Below are 24,298 nucleotides of genomic sequence, written 5' to 3' on the forward strand. Positions count from 1 at the left end.
CTCCCTGGGGGCGCCATTGAGGGCTGCCCCCTTGCACGGGTGAGGCATAAATGCTATTTCGTTGTGTGCAGTTTTCACTTGTGTGCTGTGGAGTGCTGTGTCACAATGACAATGGGAGTTGGAGTTTCCCAATGGACTTTCGCTTTTGGCTTTCACTAAATGTGAATATTTACTCTGGCCCTGATCAATGAGATATTGGAAGATATTGTTGATGGGAACACCCCGTTGTTTTTCAAACTGTGTCTGTGCCTATTGGCCAACGCTTAGTCGTCACTCCTTCAAAACCCAGTCCACTTTGCATCCAAAGATTAAAAACAAATCAGAACACATCTGCTGCGTTTCAGAGCCTGGGGTATTGTCCCAGGCTAGACCCACATGCAGGCAAAAATAATTTTGGCCGCTGGCGGGTGGGGCTAGTTTACTAGGCTACCTGAAGTAGGCAACATTGTAGTTAACTATACACAGAGCGTTAATCAGGATGTTACAGCTAGAATCATAGACGTTTTTGTTGTTGTTGTTGTTGTTTTGTTTTGGATTTTTTTGGGGTTTTTTTTGGGGGGGGGTGTTAGTAACGAGCAATAAGAACTCAACACAACAGGAAAACCAACACAATAAACATAACACTTTTTAAAGCACAATAAGTGACCTTTATTGAAGTTCATTACAAAAATAACCACAAGATGGTTTCAGAATTCCATGAACTGGATGAGCAGCTGAAAACACAGACGTCTAACCTTTCCCTTAAGAATTTCATTGTGTAACAATGGCATACTTTAACTCAATAAACTCCCCCGGCACCACCTTACCTGTTTTAATTTCTCACACTTCAGACAACTGGACACATAATTATTATGGCGGAGTATATAAAATGAATACTTTACACCAGGTCAAGGGTTTATTTGACAGTATTTCAGAATATTATACAGTAAACAAGATCTTAGCAAAAATGTATATCCACACTGTAGCATTTCATAAAAATATTTGCTCACTTAGTGTTTTGAAACTATCGGTAATACATTAAATCATATTTATAGGAATACAGCTGTACAAGTTAAATACACATCTAACACTACACAGTAATATCGATCTGAGTCGGGGGCCTCTTGAGCTTGCCTTCTTTCACAGATTCAATATTTTCTCAGAATAAAAAAACTTTTTTTTCACAGCAGGCAGGAAACAGCTTCAACAGTAAAAGCTATGAGCTGTGCAATATATGCTTTTTCTCTGTCTCATGTAAACAGCAGTAATGAGCTTATGTCTACCACATTGCACTGAATCTAAAGTACCTATGACTGGAGTAATACTGTACGTTTTTGTGCTGGGGAAAAAAATCGACAGGAGATTACTGACAGGAAGAGAGAAAAAAAAAACCAGATTTCAAGCGTTCAAGTATTCTGTGGAAAAAATACTCCGTCATGGATGGTTGTTGTTTTCTGCATCCTTGGCACTCAATACAATACAACTTACTTAAAACTGATTTATATTGTCGATAGGCAAAATATGGTAATACATATTTCTCAGCTTTTGCACTACCTGTGAGTTCGATATACTACAGTGACAGAGTAATTGGCACCTTGATTATGAGTGACAATTGCTGGAGAGAGCCGTAGGTGCTCCTTCCTCTGTCATGTTTTTTGGGGTTTGAACAGAATTCTGGGTCCTGGGAGGATAGAATTCTGAATCCTTTGACACAAACTTGAAAAAGAAGCAGCAACATTAATCTCTAGGGTCATGCTCAAAATGGTAACAAGAAAGTAAAAATCTTTTTTTTCCTTCAATCATCAAGCAGACGCGATACAAATAAGCTGTGTATGTGTGTGAGAGAGAGAGTTGCTGACATCGTCCATGACAAGCCAAGCCAATCTATAGAAAACACTAATGGTGAGCCTGTGTAACCTGCGATTTTCTGAGTTATTTATGGTCAAATGTGATGAAGCAATTCACTTAGCCACCTACAGTACACTGTAACAGTGAGTCCCAAATACGTATATGTCTGTTGGACAATGTCTTCAGCAGTGTCGGTCGGTCGGTACAGTACCCACTGGGGCCCCCAAGGGCCAAAGGCACCATGGACAGCCTATAGTTCAGCTCGCGCCGCAGCATCATCATTGGCCTCTGTTCCAGCAAAGAAAAGGTAAAAATGATGTTAATGGGTGATGATGGGGCTTTAGGCCGAGTGGCTTGGAAGCTCCAGTAACACAGACTAGCCTTAAAATATACTGGGTTGCACTCGGAGCACAAAATGATACTCTGAAAAAGACAATCAACAAAGCAGACAAGGGAGTCTATTTTAAGTGAGGGTTGAGCGTGGGGTCGTCAGTCCAATGTGGCGTAGGCCTATTTCAACACATGCAGCTATGAATGAACTGATCTGCTGCTGAGACAGGGTTTTTTTTTTTTTGTAAATGAAAAGTTGGATTGAGAGAGCGGACTGAATAATATTCAGTATTGTGTATTCACACAGTCGTCCTGTTTCTCGAATTTGACCTTGTGTTTTTGTTTGCTCTGGGTAGTATTTGTCATACTTTTCTGTCTTTTCTGTCACGCTGGGCTCTCCAATACCCTTATTCTGCATTAGTCTTCCTCCTAAGGCACTCTGCTCTGTCAAGTGCTTCTCTGAACTCAACGGAAGTATGCACAATAACAACATCGTCTGGCCTGGCCTGGCCTAGCCTGACTCACTGCATCTATTTTCTTTTCTTTTATTATAATTTTTTTTCTTCTGTTTTCTCATCTTCTCATCCTGTTTGGTCTTTGGAAACCACAAGAAAAAAACAGCATGAAAATAGTTCTGGAGGTTCACTACTGCGCATTTGATATTGTAGAGGTGACACAAGCAGAAAGTAAAAAAAGGAGAAATCATTACCTCCAACTTGACTACATGTAGTACTTCCTATTTCTCCTCAACGACATACAACAACACAGTTTCTGAGGAACAAATTAGAGAGGTTTGCCAGATTGGAACAGTGGTTTTGGCCCTAAAAGTGGTGTGGTACATAAAGCACGAACCAGAGAGAACAAATGTTTCCCAATCACTTTTCAAAACTCGGGAAGTTAGTACAAGGTGAGCCCACTTGCAGTTCAGTCTGGAATTCATTCAAATATGTCTGATATGTAATCTAAGAAGATTATCTACACATACAAACTGCATTTTTAAAATTGGTCTTGATTTACATGTAATAATTTACAACATTACACCTTGAAAGTCTGTGACATGATTTAGGTTCTTCCAGTTTTGCTTGTTTGCCTTTTTTCGCACCAAAATGATATGTAATATGACACAGCACAGGTAAATAAAAAACCACAGCAAGTCTATGAAACTGCCTGGTATACGTATATGATACTAACACTTGAGGGATTCCTTTTTAAGGCAGAGCAGTTGATATATCGCAAAATGAATTTGTAATACCGTTCAACATTCCTTCTCCGGGATCATATTTCACTGCACTCCACGGAGTCACTGCAACAAAAGCCTTGCTTATGGATGGCTCCCCATGGAATAGGTGAGCACAAAAATATCTTACACTCATTACACAATTTGCATTTTGCCCCACTGGGATTCTTGACTGGCCTCTCATGCTACACGGTTATGTATCGTCTCCTTTCCAGAGACAAATACATGTTTTTTTTTTAATTGACTAGAATAATATTCTAGTAGAGAAAGCAATCCATAACAGGAAAAAAACATGAAGATAAAGATGACAATGAGGGATTTCCTCCTTCTCTGGGTTTGCACGAAAAACAATGCAGCGTGCCATCCCCCCATCTTACACAGTCAGACCAGGGGAGCTTTCGCCTTTTTCTGTGTCTCTTTGTTTGGCATCTCATAATGCATATCTCCCTTGGGGAAAAGGAGCTGTGTGTCCTCCATCTTGTGAAAAAAGGAGCATGTGTCCTCCTCCTACGTAAGTCACCTCCAGAAGAGTTTGTCCCATTCGTTTTGGGCTACCTTCTAATGTCTCATCCGTGCTTGTTTACCCCTGTGGTGCTGCTGTGCCTGAGGTCCAGGATCCAGCTTTTTCCCCACCCCACCCAACACTGAATCACATCCGCGCTCAGGCAAGTCTGCAGGTGCATGCTGCACAGTGAGGGAGAGAGGAAGGGAGAGAGAGAGGGAGGGAGTGAAGGCGCCAGACAGAGTCCTCATTTCCTCCTCTAGTTCCCTAATTATCCATACTCCAGCGTGTCGCTGCGCTGTAGCGGGCGGGGGAGAGGCGTAGTGGGCACATCCATCTCTTCGGCTGCAGTTTAGGTGCCCACGGGTGGGCCTGCCACCCTGGGTAGAGAGCCGCCATGCTCCAGAAGCTGGCGAAATGCGGCTTACACAAGAGAACGCGCACACACACACACACACACACTCACTCACACACAAACACATGCCCCTTCTTTTTGAAGGCACACATAAACGCATCCACCACCACATCACACTTACTCGCACACGCACAAACCAAACTGAAAAGGGAATTTCATCGCCTGCAGAGGAGAGGTCAAGGATGCGTGTTGGAATGAGATGAGGGCTGAGGCCTGGAGATTTGGTGTGGCGCTCCTGCTACTTCCGGCAGGGTAAGGAAGGCTGCATTGACAGCGTCCCAGGAGGCGGCACCATCTGAAACAGACCAGACAAAGTGGCCAGTTAGCTCCTTTCCCCAATCAATCAATATCGTAATCAACCAATAATAACGACCAATGCAATGGGCAATAATCATAGTCAATACTCATAGCCAGCCCTGCATATTTGTTAATGGAAGAAAATGGCAAGAGTGATGAAGTACAGTTACAACATGTTAAATGGAGAGGAATTAGATGGAATAGAATGTTAAGAAGAAGAGTCAGAAGTAAATCATGCAGCTGTTTTCACAAACCGTATCTTTCGAGTGTCCCATTATGAAGAAATAGGGGGAGCTTAGAGTTTCACTTTTCATGCACATGGAGAGGTTGGAAGGTACCAGTCCTACAAGGGAAAGGGAGCAAAGCCCTCCACTATCATTAGAGCTACAGAAGACAGAAAATACCACCAGATAATTACCAGTGATAAGCAAACTGTCGCCTAAGGGTATATATAATGTTGAGAAGCAAGCCAAATTTAATTCAAAACACAGGTGTGTTAAATGGGCCTGATGCATGAAGCAAGGCTGCTAAGCACAATGAGGAAATTTCAGATATCGGAAATGTGCTCTGACTTGTCTGTGTTGTCATTGATCCTGAGCAACAAGCTAGTCAAATCAAATCAAAGTGTTAAGTTACAACCAAAGAAGTTCAATCAGTCAGTTGAAACATAAACCAGCCCAGGGTTGCTCATCACTGCTAATTACCAAGTGGAATGTTACATAGTAGTTAGTGTATAGAAAAGTGTTTCACATACAAGACAGCTAGAAGGACCAGTAGAATTATTTTTTTTCAAAGTCAAAACATTGAAATTAGTGAGACAGGTTATCTGGACAAAGACATGACTAACAGTTATAATAACATACAACATTAGGCAGTGAGTAACCAGGATTTAGAAGCTACATGCCACAAACCTCAAATCAGTTGGTGCTACTTGATAAAAGCGAATATGCTAATTAACTCATCTACAGTATATGGGTAAATAATTCTAACAATTGGTGTCGATTTGCTGAATGAACTGAACACATTCAGTATGTGGAGCTGGATTTCAGCTTTTACACTCAGGTTGGTCATAACCGTAAAATTCAACAGTGTGAAGATTTTCTAGTGGCTAAACTTTTTAGCACAGTAACTGTACTGCTGTTTCTGCCATCGTAGTTTAAGTGTCAATCAATACATTACATTACATTTACATTGCATTTGGCAGACGCTTTATAACCAAAGCAACTTTCAGAACATTTCAGACATAATCAAGCCAACATCACAAGCAAATACAAAGTGCACAAGAAATATACAGAACAACAAATGCAGTTGCAAAGAGGGGTTAGTTTTTTTTTTTTTTTTTTTTTTTTTTATTAATAAAGAGTAAACAAACAGCACACACACAAACATATAGCCTAAACTAAACTAAGCCAGCTCAAGCATTAGTCAATCACTTGGAATATTAGTAGACAAGTTACTTTATTGATCTCCAGGGGGAAATATTAATATGCTTTAATATCATCAGAGTTTTGTATGTATGGATTTGTTATATGTATGGGGTAAAAGATACATCTGTAAAAGTGTGATTACCGTATTCTGGGGGGAGGGAGCATCCCCCGTACTCTGGCACCTGTCCCGTGCCCCTCTTCAGGAGCAGGCGTACCCGCCGGCCCCCCGCCTTGATCAGCTCGATGGCCCGCCCGTGGCTCATGTCCCTGGTGCCCTCGCCGTTTATCTCGATGATCTGGTCTCCGACCTACAACAAGGGGATCACAACACACACACACATGTCAGCAGCGGTGTCAGTCTCGGCTTCAGAGAGTTAAAACCCGGCCACAAATTTGGTTCAACCCGCCCCGAATCAGCTGATTGAATGAGTCCTGAAGAGAGGTAGACCAGTTAGTCGCTGAAGTCACCAGGACTCGGTGGAGGGCTTTTACTTCTGGAAATTTCACATCTCTGCACATCAGGCGTTGACATTAGTATTCACATTGCACGTAACATCAGATAGAAGAAATGACATAATCTACATCATTAAACCGTAAAAACACGATCTGTGTGAGAGCATAGGTGACGACGGATATCATAAAGGACACATTGTCATGAGAAACATGTATCACAAGGGACGGATATAACATACATCATTGTCAGGCATCATGTGTTACTGTGTCATCAGAGACAAATGATAGAAGGGGCAGACGACACAACAGACACGTGACATATATCAGTGACAGGTATCATAACTATCTTGCTCATAAAGGGCAGGCTGTTGTAAAGGAGAGACGTGATAAAAGATTTTACAAGAGGGGAAGTTGGTGGAAAGGGATAAGCCCCATAAAGCAGAGGAGACACACAGGACAGGCACCATTATGCACTAGTGTCATAAGGAACAGAAAGGTTGTGAGACGTGTCATGAGAGTATGTTGTGGAACCCGTGCATCCTCATATCCCGTTACGACGCAGTGCTTTTAAATTTGCTGTTACCGGAATGGCAATGACCAAGTCACAGTGCATTACTGAAGGCACTGTGTTATTTCATAGTAGTGTAGTACTATGGCAGTTAACTTTTCAATGACTATTAGATCGTTCCACTGGTGGAACGGTGTGCATTATGGGGCTACATTAGTCATTCTGTAATGACTGAGTAATGTTTATCTTACTGTGTAATGTTGTGTGATAGGGATGATATTGTTGAAATCTGTTCTGCTAAATCCTTTGACTTTACTGTTGTGCTACAGTACATCACGTGCCTTCTGTTAATCATTAGTGCTTTGAAAGCTTTTTTGCTGGCATGCTGTCAAATGTCGTGCATAAGAACATAAGATAAGTGAGAGAGAGAGAGACTTATCCAGCGCCCGCCTATGCTTCCTGTGACACTACACCACCAAATTCAGTGGCAAAGTCAGTCTAGCCAAGCATGCAATCACTTCCATTTCAAAATCCCCTCAGAAATGGCTCCCAATGACAAACAAGCACTACCACTGGCTTAATCGGGTATGAACTGGCACAATAGTGAAGTCATTGGCCCTGAGAGGAAACAATGAAAAATGGTCTTATTGATCATAGCTGTGACAAGTAGCATCCACAGCATACAGACATTTGATAAGTGCAGATAAACCATACCCCCTGATGGGATACAGCAGCTTGGTTAGACTAGAAACTTGGAAGAACTTTGTAGTGTTGATATTTCAGAGTAAACTTGTGTTAATCTAGATAGAAAATTTGCAATACTGTGGAGTAGGGATGCAAACGATTCAAATGCATTTATCGATTAAAAAACATTAATCGCAATTAATCGACAATTAAACTGACAAGAGACCCAGGTGAAATGGCCATGTGAAGAGTGTGTGTGAAGAGGGGTGTGAATAGTGGGAATACTTAAATGACCTTTGGATTAAAGAATTGAAAGAATTGTGGTATTTTATCTCAATTTTTAATTAAAATCTTTAGATTTAGTAGTTTTTTTTCGAGAAACATTGAGATTTCGGGGGGAAAACGCTGCTTATCAATTAATCGTAAGTCAATCGATAAGACTATCAACTAAGGATTAATTAATTAATCGATAATTTGCATCCCTACTGTGGAGAGTAAACTTACTCGACAGTGGAGTCAAAAGTCAGTGTAGGTGGCCAGTGTAATTTCAACTATACAGCTATGTACACAATATTAAGTCAAATGTTCTCTAAATTGTACATTGACCAAAGAGTAAAGTGACTGACATGTTATCTGAAACAAAGCTTATTTCAACTCTTTAAAGATGCACTGTGCAAGAAATGGTCAAAAAAGGTACTGCAACTATGCTGCTCATTGAAACTGGGTTGCCTATTGCCAAATTTGGTCTTTTAATGAAAGTCTACTAAGTAATAAACTAATATCTTCTAGTATGGCCCAAATACAGTCATTTTTGCAGCTAAAAATGTCTGTTTCTCAAAATTCAAAATGGCATACCATGGAGAAGATCCCACTTTTCAAGTATGAAAACTGCAATTTTCCCAGTCATAATGAATACTTAGAATGTGATGGTGGTGGCAAGTATTCATGAAAAAGGTAACATTAGTGAATGGGTAGCATGAATTCTGGAAATAAACAACTAACATTCGTACACATTGCACCTTTAAGAGTTATAATAACACTGGTATTACTATGTAGTTGCAATAGCCAGCTTGTTAACACTATTTCTTGAGTGGGCCCAAATGTTCCCTAAAACTGAGTTAATTTCAGCTCTTTAAGAGTTATATTGAGACTAGGATACTGTATTTACTGTGAGCCAGGCTGTGATTGGCTGAAGGACTCACCCTCATCCTCCCACTGCGTATGGCTGGCCCATCTTCCGCTAGCCTCAGCACAAACAGGTCCATCTTGTACTCCCGGCCTCCCCGAATGCTGAAGCCGAACCCTTTCACACTCTTCTCCAGGTCCACTGTGAAGTAGTCGTAGTCCTAGAGAAAAGGGAAAACAGGTTACCGATACACTTTAGTACACATGAAAATATGAGAGGAAGCTTAACAAAATAAGTTTAAAATGCTGCTTTCATGCCCCTCAGAGGCAAAGTAACGGAGCAAAAAGTTGTCCTACTGCCTTGTCAACCATGTTGTAATGGTAAAACGGGGGTGTGAATTCCAAAAAGTAAGAAGCAAGGAATAAAGTCACAAGAAAAAGGGGCTGTAATAAATCAAAATCCAGTCTAAAATACAAATTTAGTAGTTGTAGTTAACATGGCTTAGACCAGGGGTGTCAAACTCATTTTGGTCCGGGGGCCGCATACAACCCATGTGGACCTCAAGCGGGCCGCATTACTAACATCATCGCAAAAAAAAAAAAAAAAAACGTAAAGCAGAGGATTAGTGTTCAGTGCTATCACGTTGTAAGTGTGTTGAATATGTAGAAAGCAATGCAATACTGATAATCCTATGCAAACTTTCCTTGACTTCATTCATTCATTGATAACCGTCAATGAACAATAAGGGACAGCTATTGTTGGTAGGGGGTCTGGGGGTTTTCCCCCATAATTTTTTTAATTTCTTAGATGTAATTTCCTGCATTTTCACTCATTCTAACATCCCGTTTCCAGTTTCAGCTTAATACAAATCAAATTATATTTATTATTTAATTACAACCAATACCAATACAATACGAATAAGAAATATTAACATTTTATCTCTATATATGAGGTCTATAATATATGAGCTTTATCAAATGCCTGTTACAGTACAAATTCACCATTTATAATAGAAGTGTGATGTGCGCTTTACTACATACTGTATATACAGTATAAGAGAGGGACCATTGGGTTAATGTCATGCAGGTCTCGATTTTGTGCGTAATTGCGCATTTAGGTTATTTCATTAAAAAAAAAAAAATGTAAAAAAATAATTAAAAAAAAAATTTTTTTTTTTTTTTTTTTTTTTTTTTTTTTTTTTTTTTTTCTCCGGGCCGGATGGAACCCTCTGGCGGGCCGGATGCGGCCCGCGGGCCGTATGTTTGACACCCCTGGCTTAGACTTATAGTAAGGGGCACTGCAGTAATGAAACTTTTTTTTTAGAACATGTAACAACAAAACGACAGCACAACAACAGCATTTCAACAGGGCATAAGATTATTCAAGGCGTTTGTTAGACTGATGGATACATACTACATACGGCACCTGTGGCCTGAAGTCGGTGAGAGGGTGCTGCCGGTAGTCGATGAGGGGCGGGGGGTGGCGGTAGTCCAGGGTGGGCGGCTGGCGGTAGTCGGCCACAGGAGGGTGCCTGTAGTCCACCGGAGGCTGCCGGTAGTCCGTGTACGGCGGCTGGCAGATGTCAGGCTTCACATCCTGTCGAGCCTTCACCTCCGACCTGTGGACCAATCAGACATCACACGTATCAGGCATCTATGTATCAGACATCATACAATATGTCACTGAGCTGGTGCTGACGAGCGTAACAAACAAACAAACTATGCGGGCTGGCTGCTGTGCTGTGCTGTGGTTCAGGTGGCACAGGAGTCTACTATACTAGGGAGTGTTATAGGAGCATCTCAGGCCTTGGTTACACATATGCGGATGTTTTTTAAAACTGATTACATACTGAAAACTGAAAAGAAAATCTTGATGCTGTTTATGCGGTCATACCAGTCTTGAGATCTTAGCAACATTGAAAATGTATGAATTCATTTGAAACAGAAAAGCAGATAAGTAACCTGACTGAATTGGAGGTGTTCTGGCAACAATTCAGCCGTAATCACTCAAAATAATGGAAAAAAGGAGGCGCACACAAGACTTGTGTGAAAAAGTGTATTGAAGCCGAAAATATACAACAGAAGTCTAAGGTTAACTGGAGAGTTACTACTTTTTTGGGAGTGCTCGCACCAAGCAATACACGACCATTAAGTTCAAGGCGCAGACGCCGACCTTTGTTGGTCTTTTTGTCCTTCAACAATTCAGCCGTACCACACTGTTGGGACTCGTCTGGTTCAATAGCAAGTATCCTTAGGTCATTAGATCAACAAAGGTGAACTCTAATTCATATTAATGAAACACCTTCTTTTGGGGTCCCCATATTTATGCACATACCTGTTTTTGTTTTAATCACTTTTTTCCTGTTGCACCTATTACAATGATTTCACAACTGAAATGTTTCTCTTCCCCCATGGATTAAGATGTTGAAATGAAGTGCCTGCTTCAAAAGCTCAACAACAGATAAACCAATGTGATGATTTTCCAAAAGGGTGCCCAAACATATTACCTCAGAGACACCAAGTTATTTGGTGACACTGTGCCAACAAAAAATAAACACACCAAGTAGAGTCAGCAATCCCTCACAAATATATTCAATTTCTCAAAGTGTTATGTGCACTGAAGCGGCACATATCAGAATATTATTATGCCGCATAAGTATACTGTAGGGATGCTGTAGCCAGAGAGTCCTGCCAAGAAAATATATCTGCAAAAAACATAGTCATCATTGCCTGCAAATGTGGCCATCATTGGCCTTTAAATAAACACAGTCCCATTTCAGAGGGGCCTAGTATGATTTTTCCAATGTAGGGTAGGCTATACTCTTTTTTAATTGCAGTGTACTACAGTACAGGACTGCACTCTTTTGTACTTTATTGGGTAGCACTTCCCAATTACCTTCCGCTATAAATAGCTCACCAATAGTTAACAAATATTTAACTAATAGTTAACTAATGGTTTACTGTAAATTTGTAGTTACATACTAAACACTTACAAAGTGACTTTTTAAGTCATTACATAATCATTTATAGAACATAATTTATAGAACATAATACTAAGTTACTTAATGTATTAAGAAAAATATGTTTATCATTAATTTATTAAAATATTAACAATAACTTCAGCACAATAAAACACTTGTGAACTATTAACTAATTTTTACTCAATATATTACGACTATAAAATGTACAGTAAACCATTAGTTAACTATTTGTTAACTATTTGTTAACTATTTATAGCGGAAGGTTATTGTGAAGTGCTACCGCGTAGGATACTCTGCTGTTTTCTACACAGTATTTTGCCAGGATGCAGTAGGTGGATGTTACAGTAGTACATTTCATTCTCTCCATGTAGTATCCCACTGCCAACCGCTTCAAAAATGCATGAGTCAAAGATGTGCCTCCAGAGGCCTGACATCAGAGCGACATGACCCACCCCCATTCCCACCCCAACCCCCAACATACCACCACCACCTCCATCCTCAAGGCTTAGCTAGCTCCCATACATTATAGAGCAGCTATCCACAGGTAAATAATTGAGCATCAGCAGTTAAGAGATGTTACACAACTCAGCCAGGGCTCTTTGGCTGAGGGAAGTAGCGGAGTGCGGAATGGCCCCGGGCTCTTGGAAGGTTATTAAACTTAAACACTTTCAATCAAAGCACTCCAATGCCATTACTGACAGCAGTGGCCAAGCAAGAGGGTAGAGGGAAAAAACTCATTCCTCTCTGCAACACCGGAGCTCTCTGTTGCAGCTATGTAGTGTTGGGAATTATTATGATGTAGTAGGCTATATGTTATATCCACTGGGCTGGCTCTACATTGAACTCCGCTGTGGTTCGCCGTTGGAAGTCTTTAAAATGCTATTTGCATTAGCGTAACGCCTCTAGTCATTGTGTGCCTTAGCAGCATGCGGTCAACAGGGGGCATTACTGAGCACTGGAGCCTCATATTCTGTATATGGAGCGGAGGCAAAGTAACACTCACTTGGGTCCAATTCAATCTGGTAACTCCCGTCCTCTCCTTTTGCTTCTGTCTTCTTGTTTCCCTTCCCGTGGAGAAAACAATAATATTTCCAGAAGCAGAGCTTCCCCATTCAACATCTCCACTGCAAATGAGAAAATGACCTTTGAATTGTGCTTTTGCTAGATTTTGAAAAGGAATGGATGGGAAGTACTATTTTAAGTGGGACTGACTGTAGTCAATACTTCCAATGTTCTGCATAAACTCCTGACCCCAACCTCAAACCACATTTCTGAGTTAGAGGAGGGATATCCATGACCACTTGCAGAAATAAATGTGGCTACCGTTCTTGTACAGGTTTGTATCTTGGCTGCCCCAATATTTCGAGACAGCTATGTAGTCGACGCAGAGGAAATCATTGAAAATTCACTTTGGTATTTTTTCAACAAATTGTAGTACCTGCTGTCGTGAAGGTAGAGCTGAGGAGGGGGTCCGGGTACAGATCCGACCTGACTGGGCACAGCCATGGGCACACCACCCACCATAGAGTCCACCACAGACACCGGGTGGGGGGTGGTGGGCGTGGGCTGCGTTGGTACCTCCATGCCTGGCTGGGTGGTGGTGGTGGGGGCAGGCGGGCTGGGCTGCGTGGCAGATGCCATGGGGCTGCCCTGAGCCAGTGTGGGGCTGGCCTCCGTCACCAGTGGGCTGGGCTGGCTGGTAGCAGGGGGGTGCTGCTGACTGCTGGAGGGGCTCGGGTGTGCTCCGGCTCCTGCTGCCGCTGCGGCTGCTGCTGTTGCGGGGCTGGACTGGGTCTGGGGGCTCTGCTTCTGGGCCATGGGGCTCTGCTTCTCCGAGGTGGGGGCGGAGTGCGGGCCGGCTCCCTCTGTGAGATTTGATATACACATTTTACATGTTAGGTGAAGTTAAGGGTCTTTATTAGTTTCCACCAAGGAGGAATTTGTCTCAGAGAGAGGGAGGTTGCATCACCATTTAAAACAACACCCACAGACAATACAGACAAAGCAACGCACAGTATACATAAAATATGTAGACTCTGGAAAATGAAATGGGGAATGAACATCTCATGTCAGTTTTTTTGCAAGTCAGTTTTTCTGTATCTGTATTTTCTTTGGGATTAATTAAGTCAATCTACTCTTATTAAAAGAGGCTACTTTGTCAAGTAGGCAGTGTTGTGCTTCTTCATTTGCTTTACTGTATACAAGTTAACTGATGTCTAACTGATGTCAGAACTGATGTCAGACCGGGTCAACAAGGACTACACACCAGCCTGGAATGCAGTATCTCACAGTGAGAGAGAGGTAGATACAACTTTGGCAAAAGCTAAAAAAAACATATGCTAGACTGGCAACACTTTTAATGCTAAACTAAACTTGTTGGCTGCTGCAATGGTTTGTCTGTACTAGACTAGGTTACTGTATGTTTTGTTTGTCATAACTTAGCTCCAAAATATCAAATCAACACACTGCATTCAAGAGAGCTCCATTCACAAGGCAAAGTTGTTCAGCGAAACAGTAAGATGTGCAGTAAGATGTATTTTTCTTCATCTCCAACCAAGCAAAGACTTAGTTTATCATAGAACACAAGAAAACCACAGGAAGTTAATATGCAAACACAGGTGGACATCTATCTCAGCCATACTAAAAATAACTCAATGGCTACATAATTCACACAGCAAAAGCAAGCAAATGCATAGGATATGATTAATTTATATCTGCATTCAGGGATGCATTTAAGAAGTATCCATGCTCCCATTTTCCATCTTAAGAGGCACATAGAGAAATGCACATTCAGTATATCCACCCACCCACACACACCCACAACATACACGCACACGCACACGCACACGCACACACACACACACACACACACACACACACACACACACACACACACACACACACACACACACACACACACACACAAACATGTGTGCCCTTTAAATATTCCATACCTTCTTCTGGGATGATGTGGAGAGTGACAGCGAGGCCGGCATCCTTGATCAGCTTGACTATGTCAGCATGTGGCATGTTGATAATGGACTGCCCATTCACTGCCATGATGCGGTCACCGACCTTCAGCTTCCCACAGCGGTCCGCGGGGCTCCCCTCGATGATGCGCCCGATCTTGTGTGGCACTACTGCACACACGGAAACACACACACACACACACACACACACACACACACACACACACACACACACACACACACACACACACACACACACACACACACACACACACACACACACACACACACACACACACACACACACACACACACACACACACACACACACAATCATGAATGAAATACGTAACTAGATCTGCATCTGCTATGGCAGAATTGTCCATTTAGTCAGGCAGAATCTGCATGCGCAACAATTATAATATGACTGCTGGAGCATGAGGACCAATTCCTTCCAATGAATGAATGTAAACCGCGTGCTTTATTAATTGGCAGCCGAGGGACACCAAGCACGGGGGAATGTGCCATCAGCTGAAAATAGCCTTCCTGACAAATCAAGGGTGTCCATTCTGGCGTCAGTGAAATCAAAGAACCCCCGCCACTTATTTGATTTCAACCAGTATGAAAACCAGCTGATGCCAATGAGCAAACAAATAATCAGGCACAGATTAGCCAGTTGGTGAAATCACCTGTCTCTGCTATGCAGGCAGAAGGAAAACATTAGTCAGGTTTCCAATCAGCATACTGTATGTGATGTCGAACTAGATTTTGTGGCACAGTTCTTTGACTTCTTTGAAGTCATAAGGCTTATTGACAAATTGCAACTCATTCAGAATTCTGCGGCAAGAATCTTAACAAGGACCAGAAAGAGAGAGCACATCACTCCTGTCTTGGCAGGTCTTCACTGGCTGCCTGTCTTATACAGAATCGACTTTAAGATCCTGCTGACAGTATTTAAAGCATTAAATGGACTTTCCCCCAGTTACATCTCTGACATGCTCTCTTTCTTTGCCCCTGCTCGAGCTCTCAGATCCACTGACGCCAAAATGCTAAGGATTCCCACCCCCCCACAAAAGAAGATTGGGGACGCTGCGATCGTGTGTTATGCGCCCAAGAGATGGAACGCCCTCCCCATCGACATCCAATCAGCCAGCTCCATCGTCTCCTTCAAGAAGCAGCTTAAGACCCACTTCTTCACCCTTGCCTACTCCTAGCTGCCCAGGCGTCACAGCGTCCCAGGCGTTACAGCGTCCTTAATCTGTTCATAACTAGCCCTGGCAGGGGGCTCCCCTAGGTGGCCGCTGGTCTCTGCCTGAGGTTTCTTCCTGACTATATGTTTTTTTTCTCAGACCTCATTGAGCTTTCCCCCCCTATAAACCATGAATCAAGTGAAAAGGGAGTTTTTCCTCACCCCTGTTGCCACCAGGGGCCACATCTGAGTGCCCCCATTCAGTGTGACTATTTATCACTTATCCTGGGCCCAACCCCTGTGAATCTTATGCCTCTACAATCTCTATTTATGTCCTCTTTAAACTTCTCATTTCTCTATATCTACTCATTTACCTATCTACTTATTCTCTCTATTCCGTCTAGCTTCCTCTTTTGTCTTCTTGCTATTCTTTCTTGTTTCTGTCCCTCCTTTCTACTTCACTTTTATTTTCATCTTTAACATTGATGTTTATCCATCTGTTAAGCACTTTGATCTGCATGCCTTGTATAATATTGTACTATACAAATACAATGATTATTATTATTATTATTAATAATAATAAATTATCTTCTGGGTGCTTGTTTTTTAGTGCATTCACATAAAAGGCTAAGTGATCATATCACATGCTACTGCAGTTTTCCAGCTCAGTTTCAATCAAAGATGTTACCCTACCCCTCCTCTATGTCCAAGCAATGTTTGTCTGGTAAAGTTAAGTCATGTCAGGAGGGTTGTGCAACTGACAGTACAGCAACAGTGAATCGCTAAATCATCCTACAAATGTGCAAAACAACTGAACTACATGTAAAATGCCCTTCTTCTTGCCACCAAAACTGTGATGGAATGAAAAAAGTGCTAATAATGACGTCACTGGTCAAACGCAATTTCAAACTTCGGTGCTAACCCTGTTACAAAGATTTTTGACAATAAAGTACACTAGACTTGACTTGACTTGATTCGAAGATCCGCCTACACTTACAGCAATTTGGCAAAATACCAAAAAGATGCCCATAATCTGTTCTATATCGCTGGCTTGTCTACTTAACATGTCGATATGAGTAAGCTAGTGTTGTTCCAATTTAAAACTGAAAAAAAAACAAGGAAGAGTCAAATGAACCGGATGAGCTACACAGAGTTGTCAGAATCTATAATGTACAACCATGTATTGTTTAGAGTCAGCAAGTGACATGCTAGCATTGCTGAATGAGAGTGACCTGACGCTGACAATAAAGGCAAACTATCCTGAAAGGAGTGCATTCCCCTATGTAGTAGAGCGATGACAAAAATGAGGAATAACACAACACTATTCTGCCATTCCTTCTGGTGGATTTCATTTTGTCAGTTGCTGATTGCTCCAATTTGATCTGGAGCAATTTTGTCAGTCCACAAACTTGACTTAACTCTCTGAGGGTGAAAAGCACATTCAACCCATGCACACAGTAATGGTTGGAGAGACGAAGGAGGATCTGGAAATGACTTCGGGTCGGGGTTGATCCCACGTCTAAGGTGTGATAATACGGTGCCTTAGCTGTTTGAGCCACAGCGAAGGCCTCCGTTATGGTTGTAGTCATTTCATGCAGATGGAATCAGTGGCGATCCCATTCACTATTTGGTGAAAGCTTAGCTACATCATACCAACAGTGCTATGACATCAGCAACCGAGTCTTAAGTAATAGATTAATACATGGCCATTACCATTTTGGTGACAATAAGGTTACAATAATGGCTCTGCATGAAAGGGTTAACCCATTTTAGCCTGATGCAGTGTAAACGTTGTTTGACCTTTGGCGCATAGAGCGACATACACACTGCATGCAAGCTCTTGAGATTTGAGCTTTTTTATTAAAAATGTGGGTATATTACAGCTGAATTCTAATGCAAGATGGGGGTCCTAGTTTTTAAATGCAACTTATTCTATGTTTTTATGTGCTTCGGAGGCTGAGATATTTAGGTTTTAGTAATAGGCAGAGGGCACCTTTTCTAAAAAAAAAGGGCTTAGGCATTCAGGAGGCTTTTTTTTGCAGGTATCTTAGGCTAAAATGGGTTAAGGTAATGTGGTGAGGTAATGTTCCCCAGGCAGCCTTACTGATGGTGGTGGTGTTCTCCGGCCGGTTGAGGGAGCTGATGATGACGAAGCCGAAGCCCTCGCTCTCCTTGCGGTTGATGAGCACGTCTGTGGTGGGGGGCAGGTTGACGGGGCACACGTGGGGGTGGTGGCCTCGGGGGGAGCTGTGCAGGCCGCCAGCCAGCCCTGACGGGCCACCGCCGTTCTCTGGGCACAGCTCAGCTGCAACGAGGCCAGTCAGTACACACAGAGAGCATCCACACGGACAAGTGCACGCGCACACACACACACACACACACACACACACACACACACACACACACACACACACACACACACACACAAAATGTTACTGTGTTACAGTAATTAACAAGCATAGCACACAAGAGCAACACACACACAGCCATTTATCCATCCAGCCCCCACACCCTACATTACGCGCTGCCAGACAATCGCGCCGTGTATAAAATGTATTCCCCTACGCCTGTCAAACACTGGGGTCGTGTCTGAAATATATTCCCCAGGTCACTATATAGTGCAGTCTATAGGGTGTGAGTTCAATGTCCTGTATCTACGGCTGCTGGAAAGTAGGTTTGCTGACCTAAATGCTTCAGGTGCTTGGGTAGGTATGTTCTGTATTTAGGCCTCTGGATGCATCAGTAAAGCACAAGATCTCTGACGCATTACCTCATCTGCGGATACGTATGTAGCATACAAAATGAGAATAACCTAGCCAGGCTGTGCCCTCCTCCCACTTTGTCAGGGAGTAAACAAACATTAGCAAACTAAGGGAGGTGGGTCTACCATACCGTTTTGGAAATGTTAATTGTTATGCTCTTGATCAGATTTGAAAGTCGATGATAGTCAAGCTAAGAATAACCTACTATGAATACTTAACACGGAAGGATTCAAAAGCCAATTCCGTTTCACCACATAGTAGTGCATCCCTTCTGATGACACAAGAACTTCCATAGTATGTGATCTTGCTATTATTTCAGAAGATAAATGTACGAGTGCTATTAGCTCACTGTAGTCAACCGCATGTGTGTGTGCGTGCGTGTACACACATGCAGAGTTGAGTAGAGTAGAGTAGTGTAGAGTAGAGTAGAGTAGAGTAGGCCTACTTTTATTAATTTTTATTAATCCTAGAAAAAGGAAATGATTGAAATGTCAGATTACAGAGATACAAAAATACACAAAAACCCATACACATTATTGCACATTAAACTGCAATACCACAAAACTGTCTGTATGTAGTATACATTCGAGAGTGTGCACATGCACGTGTGTATGTGTGTGAATCCTCACATAGAGGTTGCACCGGTCTCCTGACGGTGAGCGTGACCTGTCCGTTGCGTGCGGCGGCGTGCATGAGGTCGATGACGTAGCGATGGGGCCGGCCCCCGACGGGCATGTGGTCCACGGACACCAGCTCGTCCCCCGGACGCAGCCGGCCATCGCGCTCCGCAGGGCTGTTCTCTATGATGGCCCCGATGACGATCTGCTCACGGCACAAAACCACACGGCCATCAGCTAAAATCCCCCATTACAGCATGCAGAGCTAAGGCTACAGTGCTCCCCCAACACTCTGAGAGTACGACCAAATACATTATTACATAATTACATTACATTGCATTTGGCAGACGCGTTATAACCAAAGGGACTTACAAACGAGTATAATAATTACATAGGTAATAATCACTGTTTCAACATTTGTAGAATTGAATTTAACATTATTCTATAACACTCCTGTTTAACGCTATATCTAGTCCTACTCTCTAAGTGTTGAATGGACTCTGCAAAAGTTACTCTCCAGAGGCCCAGTTAGGTTAGATAGAGCCCCTGCCATGTATCCACACACCACTAGAGGGCAGAGTTTAAACTGTGTGAGAGAGCCTACTTGCCCGATACACCGGGAGGCCAGTCACTTGGGACTTCTGGGCAAAGATGTTCAATATTGCAACCAAGGTAAATCATATCATGTGTCACCGGTGCAACACAGGATCATGTCCGGTCTCTTAAATGGGCGTGACTTCACGTTGAATTCCGTTAGAACCTTAACGTCACGTGAATGCCAGAAGAAACTCCGTATGAGCCCTCTCTACCTTATGAATCATCTCTGTTCTGGGTTCAAGGGAGAGAGAGGCTCCAAGCATTGCTTGATGTGTGCGCAACACCAGAGTTTTATTAAGAAGGCAACAACATAAATCACTGGATGACAACCTAGGTATTATTTATTGGCAAGACGTGTGTGTCTAGCACAAAGGGTTTTTTTACGCCCACAGTCTAAACTGTGCCATCTGCTGCTATGGTCTTCCACCAAGACTGCAGAGCCGCAGTTAGATATACAACCAGCGACTGCCTGCCAGAGCATCCATATTGTTTTATTTAAACTGGCAATTAAAGCAAGTCTATGGCACATGGTTATACAAGAGGTAGGGCAGCATGTGGCACCATTAGCAACAGTATCATTTGCTCAGTGTTTTGTAGGATAATCCTTACACAATCACAATAAAGAAGACAAAAGGGGTATTCAGAAAAAAACATAAAAAGCTACAGATTCTAAAAGAAAATAAGCTAAAAACAGAAACAAAACGGAATGAGGACAAAACATCAAAGCATTGTGAGCAAAAGCACAGAACACATATTAGAAAGAGTGGAGGCCTGGGTGGGACATTCAGACACCATGAATTAATTAACCAGCCCTGAACTCTTCTCATCTGGCCATAATTTAGTAAAAGAAATTCAACAGTACTGTCCGACAGTACTGAACATCGGAATATCTAATTAAATTTGACAATAGGAATTTAGGTATGAGAACAAATTAGTGTTGAACAGTTTTAGCGTAGAGAATCACCTCTTAAAAATCGTTATCTGTGTACCTGTCTACTTTCTCTCTTTTTTACTTTTTCTTTTTTAATTGCTACCACCCCTCCACCCTTAATGTTCTTTTAAAGCGTGAGATGGAGTGGTGGATATAGTAGATATCTAGCTGATGGCGGTCTGTTCTGCCCGCCCCATACGAGCCTTGTCACGAGCCTCCGGACTCACAGCCTGCACCGCCTCGTCCCCGCCCAGGATCCGGAAGCCGAAGCCGGTCTTCTCCCGCAGCAGATGGACCTCCACCTCCTGGTACTCGGGTCCTATGGTGTCACACATTACACATTACGTACATTACATTACATTACATTACATTACCCAAACCCTTTCAAAGTGACTTTGACTGTCATGAAGTGTCATGAGTGTCACTGAGTGTCATGAAAAGCGCTATATAAAACCTATGTATTATTATTATTACACTTCAGGTTTTACGGTCACACATAACATTACATTACATTACATTACAAATTTACATTACACTTCTGGTCCAACGTTCACACATTACATCGCATTACATTACACTACATTGCACTTCTGGTCCTATAGTCAAACCAGTACAACATAACAGATTGCAACTCACTGCTTTCTTTTGTAACACACGTTCAGAAAACAGTGGATTAAACTGGTTAATGCACCTTGGTAAATTATGATTGATTACAACTAAGACAATCACTGCTTGGTACTCTTGTCCTAGGGTCGCACCAGTACAACACAACATTACATAGTATACCAGGCCACCACAGTATGGTGATCAGGGTTTACGGTAGGGTCACACCAGCACAAAATGACAGATGACATTAATTGTATTACATTTGTTTGTTCAGACACCAGTATGTTGAACAGCATTAGAAAAAAAAGACATAATGACCCTTTTACAGTTATGATAGATTACAGGTCAGACGACCACTTGTTGGTATTTGTGTTGCAAGTGGCTGCACTCGTACAGTAAGAACCATTACAGGGCTAACCGCAGAGATACACCAGCGGCGACGCGACTCAAGCGACAGAGTGCAGCAGCAAGCGATACGAGAGATTGAGGAGACTAGAGTATGTCCGTACAGGCAGAAGGCAAAGCATTCAAGCATTCCCATTGGCTGTGGTCACTGACCTCTATACAGTCATTGGCTGTCGCGGCTTGTCGCCGAACCGCGTCATAGAAAGTTGAAAAGATTTCAACTTCAAATTGTCGCGCTCGTCGCGCAAATCGCTCTAGTCTCCAGAATCGCTTTTGTCTCTCGACTCAATACAAAGTGAATTACTTCCGTCGCTCGACTCGCTCAGATCGCCGCTGGTGTATCTCTGCGGTAAGGCAACTACAGCCTTAAATATTCAGGCTTTGCCTCTCTCTGTTTCCCCTTTGTCAACATTGAGTCAAATTGAGGCCTAACTCTTCAAGTATTGAAAGACTGCGAAGTTTACTGTTATTCCAGCACAACATCAGAGCTGCGAAAACCACAGTAGTTTCTCAAACGCTTTGATTCAACAGCAGGAGTAAAACAGGTTTGGTCTTTACCTCCGTTTGCTGTATTCACATTATTACACCACAGCAGCATAATAACTTTCATTTATTATATGGTTGTGACGTCATCTGTCGAATGCTCCATTCATTTCAACGGGGCTCCCCAACGTTCGGACGTCTGTTATTTTTCGATAACGGACGGGTTGGTCTATAATAGACCGCTGTCAATGGCAACAAGACTTTTCACTGCTAAAGCGACTTTTCAACAAGACTCTAATCAGCTGCTGTGATAGACAGCGTTGTCCTGGCTACCGCTGTCAATGGCAACAAGACGTTCACTGCTAAAGCCACTGGCTTGTATAGGCTACAAGTCAGTGGCTAAAGCGAATGTTTCATATCACTCCGCAGGGGGTCCGGTCTTTTGTCACTCTAATCAGCTGCTGTGATAGACAACACCTGTTGTCCTGGCTACCTAGCTGTTGCCTAGCGGTGTTCCACAACGGCACTGTTTTGTTTTGCGCATCAACAATCTTAACATTAAATAGGCCTAAAGAAATGTCCCCGCCATGTGTGAATCATTTAAGTATATCCATATAATAAGCGGGTTAACTTTCGGCGAGTCGGTCGCTTTGTGGAATAGCAGCACTTCAGAGAGAACAAGACCCCTCCGCTCCGCGTCGGGGTCTAAAGATTCTCTCTGTCGTGCTGCTATTCCACGGTAGCGACCTTCTCGCCGAACGTTAACCCTTACATAACTAACTGTCGTTAAGATAACATCACATACACATTTGTCAGCTTTCGATTAGAGGTTATTCTGCTCAACATCTGCTTAAACGAAATAATGATGCTTATTAGGTCATCATGTGCAATTGCACAGTGCATGGGTGCAGAAGTAAACATAAAGACAAATGTGTACTTACCTGCTACATCTGAAAAGAAAGGAAGCCGAGATAGCAAAGGCTCTGAGATGGAAAAAAATAGAAAACCGCAAAAAGGTCAGCAATGTGTAATGTGTATATTATAGAATAATGAATATAAAGAATTCAGTTTTTGGGCTAACACTTTACTTTACGCTAAGTTCAATCCTTGTATTTATCCCAAACCTCAGGTGAAGAGTACATAGAGTAATGTGCTGTTGGATACTTAACTACAGTCTGTACACATTACACTATGTACTCAGTACACTACACTACAATAAAATACCAACAGTGCTAGCATTACAATTTACAATACTACATGTTGTTTTGTTTGGAAATAGAAAAACAAACTGCAGAATAGTGTTATCCGATGGGTTTGGTGATGAACTACAGTATGTACGTGACGCTACTCACGCCGGCTCTCGTAGAGGGCGCGGGACTTCTCGTAGAGGTCGTAGGGGTCGGGCTTGCTGAGGTGGAAGGCTTCCGAGTCGGGCACGGAGGAGCGGTGGAGGGCATGGGACGGGTGAGGAGCCCCATGGGCCACGCCCGTCTGGGGGCTACACTGCGGATCCCACTGGGGCACACAAACACACACACACACACACACACACACACACACACAAATGCACGCACACACACACACACACAAAAACACACGCATGCACGCACACACACACACACACACACACAAAAACACACGCATGCACGCACACACACACACACACAAAAACACACGCATGCACGCACACACACACACAAATGCGCACGCACACACACACGCACACACACACACACACACACACACACACACACACACACACACACACACACACACACACACACACACACACACACACACACACACGAAAACATCCAACAGAGAGTCCAAACTCAATCCCTTTTTACTCACACAACAACATTTACTATCATTCTAAGTAGTCTTTGATAGGAAATTGAAGCAAATGCATATATACAGAACCAGTATTTTGGAAGTAGTAGATGACGTATTACA

The 24,298-nt window shown here is 42.6% G+C and overlaps 1 protein-coding gene across 1 annotated transcript in view; it reads right to left on the minus strand.

Annotated features, from left to right (window-relative positions):
* Positions 1–624: 624 nt before the first annotated feature.
* The window catches only part of magi2b (membrane associated guanylate kinase, WW and PDZ domain containing 2b), a 110,603-nt gene continuing 86,929 nt past the window's right edge, over positions 625–24,298 (minus strand). Inside the window, exons 12-23 of the mRNA XM_063197193.1 lie at positions 23,698–23,860; positions 23,287–23,328; positions 21,079–21,170; positions 19,336–19,528; positions 18,049–18,249; positions 14,741–14,926; positions 13,225–13,651; positions 10,232–10,424; positions 8,883–9,026; positions 6,178–6,343; positions 4,863–4,951; positions 625–4,606 (exon numbers count right to left, since the gene is read on the minus strand). Of these exons, the coding sequence (XP_063053263.1) occupies positions 4,550–4,606; positions 4,863–4,951; positions 6,178–6,343; positions 8,883–9,026; positions 10,232–10,424; positions 13,225–13,651; positions 14,741–14,926; positions 18,049–18,249; positions 19,336–19,528; positions 21,079–21,170; positions 23,287–23,328; positions 23,698–23,860 (1,953 nt within the window). The 3' untranslated portion in view covers positions 625–4,549. The remainder of the gene's footprint in view (positions 4,607–4,862; positions 4,952–6,177; positions 6,344–8,882; positions 9,027–10,231; positions 10,425–13,224; positions 13,652–14,740; positions 14,927–18,048; positions 18,250–19,335; positions 19,529–21,078; positions 21,171–23,286; positions 23,329–23,697; positions 23,861–24,298) is intronic.

This window comes from Engraulis encrasicolus, chromosome 4 (genome assembly GCF_034702125.1).
Source record: "Engraulis encrasicolus isolate BLACKSEA-1 chromosome 4, IST_EnEncr_1.0, whole genome shotgun sequence".
NCBI classification, from domain to species: Eukaryota; Metazoa; Chordata; class Actinopteri; order Clupeiformes; family Engraulidae; genus Engraulis; species Engraulis encrasicolus.